Source organism: Papilio machaon, chromosome W (assembly GCF_912999745.1).
Source record: "Papilio machaon chromosome W, ilPapMach1.1, whole genome shotgun sequence".
In the NCBI taxonomy this organism is placed as follows: Eukaryota; Metazoa; Arthropoda; class Insecta; order Lepidoptera; family Papilionidae; genus Papilio; species Papilio machaon.
Window position 1 is genome coordinate 7,407,733 of NC_060015.1, and position 12,806 is coordinate 7,420,538.

General features: G+C 34.4%; 1 protein-coding gene across 1 annotated transcript; it reads right to left on the bottom strand.

Annotated features, from left to right (window-relative positions):
• Positions 1–11,242: 11,242 nt before the first annotated feature.
• Positions 11,243–12,402, bottom strand: LOC123723050. Its single transcript, XM_045685590.1, has 3 exons — positions 12,270–12,402; positions 11,738–12,058; positions 11,243–11,295 (listed from the first exon to the last, which is right to left on the bottom strand). Exons 1-3 carry the CDS (start codon positions 12,400–12,402, stop codon positions 11,243–11,245), a joined length of 507 nt encoding a protein of 168 aa, XP_045541546.1.
• Between the last annotated feature and the right edge of the window lie 404 nt (positions 12,403–12,806).

The following is a 12,806-nucleotide window of genomic DNA, read 5'->3' on the forward strand; positions in this document are numbered from 1 at the left end:
TTCTTGAATCTTGTCTTCCTTTTGCCTTACAGTCTTAATTATTTTTTGGACTTTTTCAATCACGATTTTTAGGATGTTGAACAACTTTTTTCTAAAAAAAAAATCATAACTTAAAAATATATATTTATCACGACGTTTAGATTATTATCTTGTTCAATATAACCGCAACTAGTTTAAGTTGTCAACTTATGTTATAAAGTCTTAAGTTTATAACTTACGAATACCACACACGTCAATTTCTCTTAAACAAAGTTGTTCCGTGATTTAAATATTCAAATATATACTATTCTAATATACCATATTAATCACCATATTGACCATGTGACCATGATGACATTAATAGACCAGAGGGTGTCAAGCATGTCACTGAAATGGAATAGACTATTTTCTGTCTAAAGGTAAGTTTCCACTGCTGTTACACTTGTAGAAACTTATTGTTATATTTTTTTAGTACAGATGTTTCGAATTGGCGTCTTCATACCTCGTTTCTTCTAGATAATAAAGAAGAACTTAATATATTTTCTTCAAAATTGAAATCTTAACTTATTATAAGATTATATTTATTCTACGCACAATAATATTACATAATAATATGACAGTACATTCTCTAATAGGATTTTTCTATTTTTTTTTCTCAACGAAAAAAAAACAAAAAATAGCCAAAGAACTCCTTCCTGCACAAATCAGCTACCTTCTAGACAAAATCCCGATTTACACGAAACAAAAGACGACTTGCAGACAGACAAAATTTTTTAATTTTTAAAATTGGATTTTGTTTCATTATTACAGACACTCCAATTTTATGATACAATATATAGTGTTACGGTGGGTTTTAATAAACAAAGACAACAATATGTATACAAGTATAACCGCTGTTGAAACCCACAAGTTGTTAAAGTATTAAATATTTTCACTTTGATTCGTAATCAGATAAAATTTGCTAAAATATAATCTGTCTCGATTTAATTTTTACAAAGTACTAAATGTTTTTATGTTCCGTGTTACAAAGCTTCACGTTGCTTTTAAGAACTCATCAATATCAAAATATCACAGGGACGGACTAGTATAAACTAGTGATGTTTTTCTACAATTTATCATAAACCTAATTTCGATAAGACCTTCAATTTTATAGATAGCTTATTTCAAATGATTTTTTTTTAATTTCTGAAAAATTTAGCGGAAATCGTACAAAATATTTCTACACCCGTACAGTATCACTCTCAAACATATCTAATTTTTCCGTTACCAAAAACAAAAACAATTTCTACTTTAATCTATATTTCTTTTCTACAAGCTACACGAAAGTAAAAAAATGTATTTTTTAGTTCAACAAAACGTTAAATAAATAAATAAATTAAATAAATAAATAAATAAAACAAACACAAAAAGTTAAATAAATAAAAACACGTTAGTATATTTGAGCCGTTACAAAAGAAATCCGTCCCTGTCGTCTGAATACAGTTTTGTGAAGCACGAAAAAGTTTTACGTAAGTTTCGTTACCGTATTCGGTTTTTATTGCTTAGTCTTAATTAAAATCTGAGCTGTCTTTATAAAAGTTTAATTAGGTGAAGTTATTGCGAACGCCAAGTTGAAAGCGCACTCGCGAAGTTACAGTAAGTCACATTTAATTAGTTCTTATTTATGTGTGGTACTTATTGTTCAGGGCTTTAATACACGTCTTCACATTTAAATTCGACTAATTTCGTTTTATGACATATCAGTGGTTTCTAAAGGCAAAGCGTTTAACAGGCATAACACGCCCGCCTCTAGGCTATTAACATGAACCACCTACCGCTGTTGCGGAATAAATCGTTCAAATTAAACTAAAGTTGCGTAAATTCATTGCTACGCTCAGAACTTACTAAGTAAAGACTCTCCAATCGTAAAGTTTACATAACAGCAAAGAAATAAATTTGCGTTATTTAACGCGAATAATTTGGCAAATACCTTAATTAACTTGACGATTTTTACCAGAGAAACGAAGCAAATATTTTACTTTAAAATATGTTTTCTATATAAGTCCTGATTTATAATAATTCTTATTAATAATAATATATTAAAAGAGCTCTTTAATTCAAAGAAACAGTTGTTGTTATTCAAACAAGCACACTAATTAGGTACCTAATGATCTTAGTCTAATTTTGTCTCACGAGCGTGGCGTGGCACGTAATTTAAACAAAATGACAGCACAACTCTAAGATTCTTTTAAAAGTCGTTTGTTAATCGCCCCGCGGTGGGCAGAGGCAAGAAGAACTCTGAGGCTGTTACAACTAATCTTACGGAATTTCATTTAAAAAAGGAGTATATTTATTGTAACTTATGTCTTATATAAAATAAATTCAAATCAAGCGGTCTGAAATAACGTGAATTTATAGAATATTTTCACCGGAGCCCGGCGCCCCTCGCCCGCCGCGGGACAAGTGATCTTATCAAGCTTTGAATTGATCTCGAGTGGTGCTACATCGCGCTCTTGTCTCTAGGCTCTTATAAACATTATATTTGCTTTACATATACATTGTCTATTATATTATTAAATTCGTATTGTATCAAATTAATGCACATTTTGCGTGTAAATATCATTGATAACAATGTATCCAGATGTGTAACGTGCGCGTGACGTCAGCGTAATGTTTAATAGAATATTCATTATTCCGGTTTCCAAACGCAATAAATACAAACGACACCACTACTGTTACTTCACAGTACCGTAACCTCGGCTCGATCATTCATTTTTATTGTATTTGTGAGTCGTAACTCACCGTTGTTTGTGGTCATGTTAAAATTATGGTAATTAGTAGTGAAGCAACGGATGTCTGTTTCCGTTTCCGCAAGTGCGGAAGTTCCGCGCGCTTTTCAACATCCGTTTCTGCTTCTGTTTCCGCAACTTTTATAACGGAGATAAAACGGAACTTTACGACGACTGAGAGATCCAAATGCGCGGCGCGCGTGAACGTACCGTAGATCTAACACAACAATTATACATCGTTTTTTTTTGTACTAAGGATACATTCTATGTTAAAGATTAAAAAAGTGTTATCACACACTTCTTGTATATTTTCACGCCATTAAACTTATGGAGTAAATTGAAAAAAAAAGAAAGCTAGCTAGAAGCAAAGATGCCGAAGGCTTAACATTTTGAGTAGGTATTTGACTTTTGACTTTTGTATTTTAAAATGTATGGAATTTCATGCGGATGATGTCGAATAGGAACAACATTGATAAATAAGATTTTGAAATAAAGAAAAATTAGAGAGCTTAAATTTATTGCAAATAATGACTTGATACTACTTTTCTTCCGTAAACCACATTACTTATAAAAATTAAACAAAAATACAGCAAACTTTGTTCGTTATGTAGTCATTGTTAACCCTTATTTTTAATAATATAAATTATGATCAAGTTACGTTACTTCTGTAGCAATCTGGGACATAATGGATATATAGAAATTATAATAAACAATAACATATAAATACCTGTTCGAGGGACGTTTCACCAGGATAGTCAACATATATGACGGGCACATGTCTGAGTAGACGATGTGAGAGCGGCTTGCGGCCCGGGTCTGTTGGCGGATTACACGCGCCCACAAACTGAATGCGCTCCAAATGCACCCACGAATGACAGATCATTATACAGTATACAGATATACATCTCGTGTTATACACTGTAATATACAGTTTTTGTTAGAGTTCACAAAGCATTGATAGAAGCATATAAATGTCCGACATAAAATACATTTGCACTAGCAAATAACAAAAGCTAAGGAAATCGTAGAAGTCTGGAAAATTATTAGTAAAATAAAAACATCGTATTTGTTTATAACATTTTCTCTTAATATGTAAAAAAAAATATAATCGAAACAGAATATTTAGAAAAAAACAAATGAAAGACTGTTATACGTTTAAATAATTATTATTTTTTTTATAAATAAGTAATGCAAATTTACCTTAGAAACAAGGCTAGCTCTGTATGCAGCAAGGGCCTTGAGGTATTCTTTCTTCGCTACTTCAGTTTTTTGTTTGTAAACCTGTTTGAAAGAACATTTTAAAACATGTATAATAAATAAAAACAACTCACATTTTAAGTTATTGGAACAGTTTTGAGACCAAACCGGTGGTTAGTCATTTAGGTTCTTTGTGACCTACTTGTTTAATTTATGTCAGCTCAAATGATAAAATCTAATTATTTCAACAGTTTTGCCAATTTTAACTTATATTCACATTTCTTATATATAAACCTTATTCATCATTTAACAAAGTACTTCTTTATTTAGAAAGTTAACATTTGCGAAACCTAAATGAATAAACCCTTGTATGTAAAACCCTTTTTGGCGACTCGACTCTTAAAGTAAAGTTTCGAATTTATGTCTCCGTGCATGACAAGTGTAAATATATATAGTTATGTAATACACCTGCTGAGAGTCTGAATTGCCGCGGATCGGTTTCGCAACGCATTCGCAATGGTTTATGTAGTGTTTGTGTCTATGGAATAGATACAATTCACTGTCTCATGTACCACAATGGAAGGTACAGCTGTCTCTGGGTAGTTGAGCGACGAACGCGGTACGAAGCGGACGTGCGCCTGCGCTCCAGTGTGGTAGTGGTGAGCCAGTGTCTGTCCTTAATCATCTTTAGGGACCCTATGGTCCTACAGAATAGATACAATTCACTGTCTCATGTACCACAATGGAAGGTACAGCTGTCTCTGGGTATTTGAGCGACGAACGCGGTACGAAGCGGACGTGCGCCTGCGCTCCAGTGTGGTAGTGGTGAGCCAGTGTCTGTCCTTAATCATCTTTAGGGACCCTATGGTCCTACAGAATAGATACAATTCACTGTCTCATGTACCACAATGGAAGGTACAGCTGTCTCTGGGTAGTTGAGCGACGAACGCGGTACGAAGCGGACGTGCGCCTGCGCTCCAGTGTGGTAGTGGTGAGCCAGTGTCTGTCCTTAATCATCTTTAGGGACCCTATGGTCCTTCAAATGGCGACGAGGTGAAAAAAAAAAAAAAATAGAAAATTGGTAACTATGTCCGTATTTTGCGCCCTAAGTAATAAAATACCATAGGTGGGCACAGTTAATCAAAAAGTTAACTTCGTTAATCGTTAATTCGTTAAATAAAAATTTAACTTCGTTAATCGTTAAAGCGTTTAATTTACGAAAATTTAACGCAAGTTAAAGTTAACAGTTAAAGTTAATTTTTGTTTATATTACGAGTATAAGGCGCAAGCGGGAAATGGCCATACGAATAATCTCCGAATCGTATGGACCGATTTTGTCGAGACTATCAATAGAACTTAGGCTATTTTTTTTACTGCGCTTACGAAATCTCTGACGATCGCTAATCATATCTATAGTTTAGTTATATAATATACTAAAATATAATTTAGACAATAGGAGCGATGTACTAATGCCTGTACCATAATAATGACATAGCATGCACTAGTTACACACACTTATATACTACACTGACAATTATGGACAATTGACTTTTTCAGTAAATTTTTTATGGACAATCCGACGTCACGGAATTGAAGAGCTAGCTAATTTAGACAACACAAATTTTCTATTAAACAGTTAAGACATGTGATAATATTAAAAAAAAACAATCAAAACTTTTGTGCAGTATTTACATTTATCTGTTACTATTTGCTCCCGGATATTCATTTGCTCATACTCCAACAACTGAACATTTAATTTTATGTATAATTTGGTAATATTTTTTTTTTATTTTAGCTAAGGACCCACGAACAGACTTATAATTTTTTACGTACTTTTTATTTATTAATAAAACTTCTAACATCAGAGGAAACTTATTATAACATTGATAAATAAACTGTATAACCAATCCAGTGATACATCTCAACACATAAACCAATCAACTGAGATGCCTTCGATAACTTCTATCATCTAATGATCTATCGTCCGATCTATTGTTATATGTTAAATCAAGTTAAATTACTCTCAGTGTATAGAGCATAAGTTACACGACATAACGAAAACAACCGATCGCGGGTGATGTCTTCTCTCTTTCTTCTCACCTATATAATCGTTATAGTTAATTAGTAAGAATATGTTTTGAATTATTTTCAACGACGTTCGATTAATTTTAAAATAAACTTTCGATATACGTAAAAAAATCGATGTCTTTTTGTAAAGGTCACTTGTGGCAACATTTCATATATTAAATTTAGTATAACACAGTTTAACATTATTTCACTAACATAATTATTTTATCTTTTTCCTCATTCTTTCTCGTTTTGTCGTATACTTTTTTTGTAAACAAACAAATTATCTTCGCTATTGTCTTTGCGCAGCGCACGTGCATCCCCGACCATTAGAAGGGTTGGGCCATAAATCCATCGAGTTCGTTATCGTATTCTCTGTGCGGCTGTCCATTTGATCCTTTGTTCATATTTTTAAAATGTAAAATTATTTTTCGTTGACTATGAAGAAGCCCCAAAAAAACGAACGACGGTAATAAACACCTAAATCCCTTTTGTTTTTGAGGAACGTTTATTGCGTGCACATTTCGTCTTTCGAATTTTTAAAATTTATTTTTCATTGTTTGTTACGCAATGACAAAAAAATCCTATTTGGACGCTTTTTCAAATGAACCATAAACTATTTTTTTTAATATTTTTTGTTGTCTTTAAACTCCAAAATTAAAATAAACATTTTGTCGGCACCAAAGTTTAGTTGTATTTTAGGTACGACGTTGAAGAGTAATGCACTCTCGATTATTTTGATTGCAATTCAACGCAGAGTTTATCTCTTTTAATAGATTTTGCGTCTCACGTATAACAATTATTGTATTAAGAGTAAAGTGTTTTCGAACCTTATGATTTTATAACAAAGTCTTGTTCTAAAAAAAGTGATGTTAAATAAATGAAAACCAGTTTTAATGTGAATAAAATGTAATAAAGACTTTTCGAGACATTTGTGTAAATATGAAATAATTAATAAACTTTGAAGGTGTCTAGCGCCTAAACTTCGCAGAGGTACTTGATAGAGGTAAGTTTGTTTAAATCGTCACTATTTTCTAACAAGGATTCTGCGGTACTCTTTTGATCACGTCTATCCCGGCCGCTCGGTGTATTGTATAACATGCATAACACTCGCTCGTTCTCGTTCTCGTTCACCATTCGACTCGCCGCCGGTCGCTAAATCATAGCCGAACTTACGAATGTAGCTTGATGCATAATTTAAATAAAACGACAACACGTCAATAAGTGTCTATTGTAACAATTAACGGACTAAATTAACGGAAGTAGAATTTAACGGAAGTTAACAAGAGCGTTAACACTTTTTGAATTTAACTTAAAAGTTAATCCGTTAAGGAAAATGTTAACTTCGTTAATTAACGATTAACGGATTAACGAGTTAATGCCCAGCTCTGTAAAATACTTGTGTGTAAATTAAAACATTGCAATCAAGATATTTAATTTTATGCCTAAAAGTAGAGTACAATTATTATAGATTTCATAATAGAAGAAAGATGACAATATGATACGGGGGACATTAGTTTACAGTATTATCCGATTTTATAAGTTGTATACGCGTAAATTAGTAATGATGATTTATTGCAAGCATGCGATATCACTTCCGCCGTCGTTATCTATTTATTATGATGAGTAGGAATATTTGTCTATTAAAGTTTAGTTTACAAAAATTTTAATTGTCAATAATATTTACAAATTATTACAGCTAACTGTAAAAAATTAATAGTAAAAAAAAGCGATTGAAATTGTTTAAGAGCAATTCAGTTTCAATAGATGGCGCCACTAATGATAATGCATAGAACTGGCACATATTAGCGCCGCGACTTATTTAAGAAAAAATGTATCGAATAGAGTTGTCTTTTGTTTATTTTCATTATTCTTCTTGTGTGTGTTTTTTCTTCACGTTGTAACGAGTTTTGTTTTGTATAAAGTTTTATTTTACGTTTCGTAGTGTTTGTTATATATTAAAAAGTTGTGTATCAAAAATAAACAGTCTCTTTTATCAAAAGTAAAGTGTCGTGTTTCATTGAACAAACATTTTGGTGCCGAAACCAGGGAAAACACGAATCGAACTAAAGTTAAAATATTAATTTTATGATTGTGTTACGTAAACGTTGAACATTAAAAATGTCTGAAATATTAAAAGTGTGTCTACGGCGACAAGAGGAGTTATTTGAGCGGGTTAGTAAAGCACAAATTAATTACAAAAAGACATCTAAAGATCGGCTTACAGTGACATATATTGAAACAAAAAAAGAGGCGTTAGATAAATTGTGGGAGTCATTCTTAAGTAATCATAACGAGATTGTTGCCTCTGTAGACAAGTCTGAGAAATCTAAACTTAGTTATTTTGCCGAAGATATGTATTCAGAGTTTGAGAATATTTACGAAAATTATACAATAAAATAAAAAGATGATCTGCAGATATACCAGCCGACTTCATTTGTGAGAGCGTCTAATAATCAACCTAGTACTGTTGCGACCTCTAGCGATGTGAATTTACCGACAATTCATTTGCCAAGATTTTCTTCCGGATACGAAAATTGGCAAACTTTCTATGATATGTTTGTGTCGTTAATTCATAACAATTCTACACTAACCGCTGCTCAAAAACTGCATTATTTGAAGAGTTGCTTAACTGGCGAAGCGGAAATTCTGCTTAAAAATCTTTCTACAACAGATGTGAATTATAATGAGGCGTGGAGCCAGTTGGTTCGACGATACAACAATAAACGCTTCAATACCAATGAAGTTATGAAACGTTTGTTAATTAACGAGTTTGTTAAATAACGAGTAGTTTTGTTAATTAACAAAAGAATTTAACGAGTGAGTCGCCCGCTGCTTTAAAACAACTTATAGATACGACATCTTCCTGTTTAAAATCATTGCAAAATTTCGAGATAGATACAAGTGCATGGGACGCTATTATAATTTATTTGGTAGTAACAAGAGTAGATGCAGAGACAAGAAAGTTATGGGAGTTAGAAGTGAGCCGAGTACATTCCACCACTTCATATAAAGCTAGGTCTTATGAAAAACTTTGTGAAAGCCCAGTACTTTCAGTACTAGAAAACAAAGTTTCCCCGGATCAGGCGAAATTAGAAGAAGGAATTTTTGTAGGTCCTCAAATACTCGAGCTTATGAAGGACTCAAGTTTTAAAATACATTTAAATCAATTCGAAAAAAGACTGGTAGCAGACTGCTTTTGTAGAAAATTTGTGCCAAAATTTTCTTGGAAAAAAATCAGAACTATCAGGAAATCAAACAAGAACTTCTCATTGCCTACAAGGCTAAAAAAAGTAACATGTTTCTTAAAATTCATTTTTTTGCAATCTCACTTAAAATGTTTCGCACCAAATCTCAGAACAGTATCTGATGAAGACTGTGAGAGGTTTCATGACGATATTTTGCACATAGAGAGGACACAACGGGAAATGGTCCGAAGCAATACTTGCAGATTTTTGTTGGTCGATTTATCAGGAAACTCCATTATAAAGTATGAAAAGGAAAAAAAACGACTAAGTAAAATGGGATTAACAACTAGTAATGATATTGTCATATGCGTTTTAAAGGTTGTGTAATAGTGTACATCCAATCCATCCTCCTTGCAGGCCAGTTAAAATTGCTACAACTTTTAGATCAACACAAATGTTCTATGCGTATTGTGAATTTTTGATTTCTTGCAGTAATAACATCATATTGCCATATAATTTTCTTTCATATTCGCTTAAAAAAGCGTCAGATAATACTTTTTTCTCTCTTTCTATCACTGCACACCGTTTATTTGTGTGCAAATACAATCTCAACCAATTAAAGTTGCTTTATCATCATTATCAGCCTGGATTTGTCCACTGCTGGACGTAGGCCTCCCCCATCGATTGCCACAATGCCCGATCCTGTGCCGCCCGCATCCAGTGCACTCCCGCAACCTTGACCAGGTCATCGCTCCACCTTGCAGGAGGCCTACCCACGCTGCGTCGACCTGTCCGTGGCCGCCACTCTAGGACTTTTCTGCCCCATCGGCCGTCCGTTCTGCGGGCAATGTGGCCAGCCCATCGCCACTTAAGGTTTGCAATTCTTCGGGCAATGTCGGTTACTTTGGTTCTGCTGCGGATCACATCATTTCTGACGCAATCTCGCAGAGAGACTCCGAGCATTGCCCTCTCCATTGCCCTTTGAGCGACTTTGAGCCGCCTAATGATGCCCGCAGTGAGGGGCCACGTCTCAGTACCGTAAGTCATCGCTGGCAACACACACTGGTCAAAGACTTTCGTCTTGAGACACTGCGGTAGATCTTGGGACGAAAGGATATCTCGCAACTTCCCGAACGCTGCCCATCCGAGTCGGATTCGGCGATTGACCTCCTTCTCGAAGTTGGACCTACCTAGCTGGACAGTCTGCCCCAGGTAGACATATTCGTCGACAACTTCGAGAGTATGGCCTCCGATGGTTATCGGAGTGGGTGGAACATGGATATTCGACATAACCTTCGTCTTATCCATGTTCATTTTTAGACCCACTCGTTCGGAGGATCTATTGAGGTCATCGAGCATTGTACCGAGTCCCTCCATGGTCTCAGCCATGACTACAATGTTGCTTTAACGCGGGAATAACATAGTACAGTAATATTAGTATAGCAAAAAATCCCATAATTTCTAAAAATCTAAAATCAACGTTAAAAAAAAAATTAGACGTGATAGCATAAAACGAAAAGCAGATATAGATTGAGGATGGTATACTCTTTAAACGGATCATACTTTTATTCAAAGGAGGATTTCGTTGCAGACCAGTGTTATCAACTCGTTCGTTCACCATTCGAGTCGCCGACAGTCGCCCAACTTGGCTGAACTTACGAGCGTGGCGTGGCACGTAATTTAAACAAAATGACAGCACGTCTCCAAGTTCCTAATTTAACGATTAACGGACTTTTTTAACGGAAGTTGAATTTAACGGAAGTTAACAAAAGCGTTAACACTTTTTGAAGTTAACTTAAAAGTTAATCCGTTAAGCAAAATGTTAACTTCGTTAATTAACGATTAACGGATTAACGAGTTAATGCCCAGCTCTGTCCATTACCACAAGCGACCTTTCAGGTAGATTAGGTATTAGTTTTTCCGTCACCCATTTTAAGAAATTTGCAGAGTTCATGTCATCGTGGTAATCTGAGGACTTTGATTGAGATTTGAACATTAATAATGCACCATTTATGAATCCATATTTTGTTCCCGCATGAGCAATTATTCAGCGACTCCCTGATGACTCTGAGACGAACATTCCTGGCTCCTCTTCACTGTGCCAACAACTTTTTGTGTGATAAGTATTGTGGATATAGGTCTCATCTAAGTATACAACGGGTCGTTTTTCCACGGTGCGATTTATTCGTATTTTATCCAAATATCTTGCACGCCATGCGGTAATGTCGTGACGTTCCACCACCACCATTCTACCATCGAACGTTCAGACATACGGCTGGAATCCATCCTTATGTAGTAGACGTGCCACGCGTTCGAACGAAAAAGTTTGAATCATCGTTCCTTGTGCGTACTGCTAAGGATTGGAATAAGTTGCCGGCGTCAGTTTTCCCGTCCAAGTACGATGTGGGGGCCTTCAAGAGCAGAGTGAATAGGCATCTACAAAGCTAGCGCGTACCATCTTTAGACCACATCTTCACCTCATCGGGTGAGGTCGTGGTCAAGCGCTAACTTTTTCAATATAAAAAAAAAAAAAAAAACGTTCCATAAGTAGTTTGCGTCTGGATTGACATCGCTTGTACTTGAAACCAATCCTATTTAATATCCTGTGCAATGTTGTGATGCTTCCCTGAAAATTTATATCTTCTCTCAGAGCTGCCCGTAATTTAGCCAATGTTGGTAATTCTTTATGCACAACGGAAAAACTGTGAATTTTTTGCCGAATAGCGCACAAATCGAACCCGTCTAAGTCGAACTTTTTCGGATGCGGTCGACTCTTCCCTGGGGTGACAATTTTTTTCGAAGTACTCGCCGCTGTTATACCTTCTTTTGTGATTCTTGTTACAGTTTTCTCTGACACACCTGCAATTAAACAATGAACAATTAAAAATAATAGTAACTTCAAGTTTATAATGCTTATGTACTTTGTAAAATATGTTTTACTTTCAGTTACCTATAGTTTCATCACGTTTTGTTTATATTTTTTTATATTTGTTAAATTTTGTCGCAAAAATGAATTTATAACATAAAAGTTCTAAAAAATTATTAAATGGGGTATGACCCTAAAAAGTACCTGTTAAGGCGGCGACTCTCTTCCGAACATTGTTTAGTGATATTAAACCACCTTGATTCTTTTGTTCCGCTTCACAGAACTCTTTCACCTTCAATATCATTTCTCTAGCCGAACTTTTTACAACCTTTGGCATTGTAAACAATCTTTAAAATGCACTAAGCTAGTTAAAACTCACAAAAATCTACCACAACAAATGAATTTGATAACATTGACGAACGACAACATGGCCGACCTGTCAAATTTAGTTCCAAAAATTACCGCGGGACTTCTTTCATGAAAAGGACTTTACTTTTATTTAAATCTCTTTTCTGTACTGTAGATTGTATTTGTGATTCATATTCTACATTTTCTAATAAAGTTGGTATTTCATGAGTGGATTGTGCAGCATCATTTCTTTCAGGGTCTTTGTTATTTGGGATTTCTACAATATTATTTATAACTACATTATTTGTACACTTTTCTTCATTTGTAATCACATTATTTTTATTACTTGGTTTTTCTGCATTCGTAATCACGTTGTTTGTATTACTTAGTTTT

Coding starts and splice junctions, on each gene's coding strand:
- LOC123723050 (XM_045685590.1), bottom strand. CDS start 12,402: ATGCCAAAGGTTGTAAAAAGTTCGGCTAGAGAAATGATATTGAAGGTG. Junction 12,059..12,269: donor GAGAGTCGCCGCCTTAACAG/GTACTTTTTAGG, acceptor GTTTAATTGCAG/GTGTGTCAGAGAAAACTGTA. Junction 11,296..11,737: donor ACGCAAACTACTTATGGAAC/GTTTTTTTTTTT, acceptor TTGTTGGCACAG/TGAAGAGGAGCCAGGAATGT.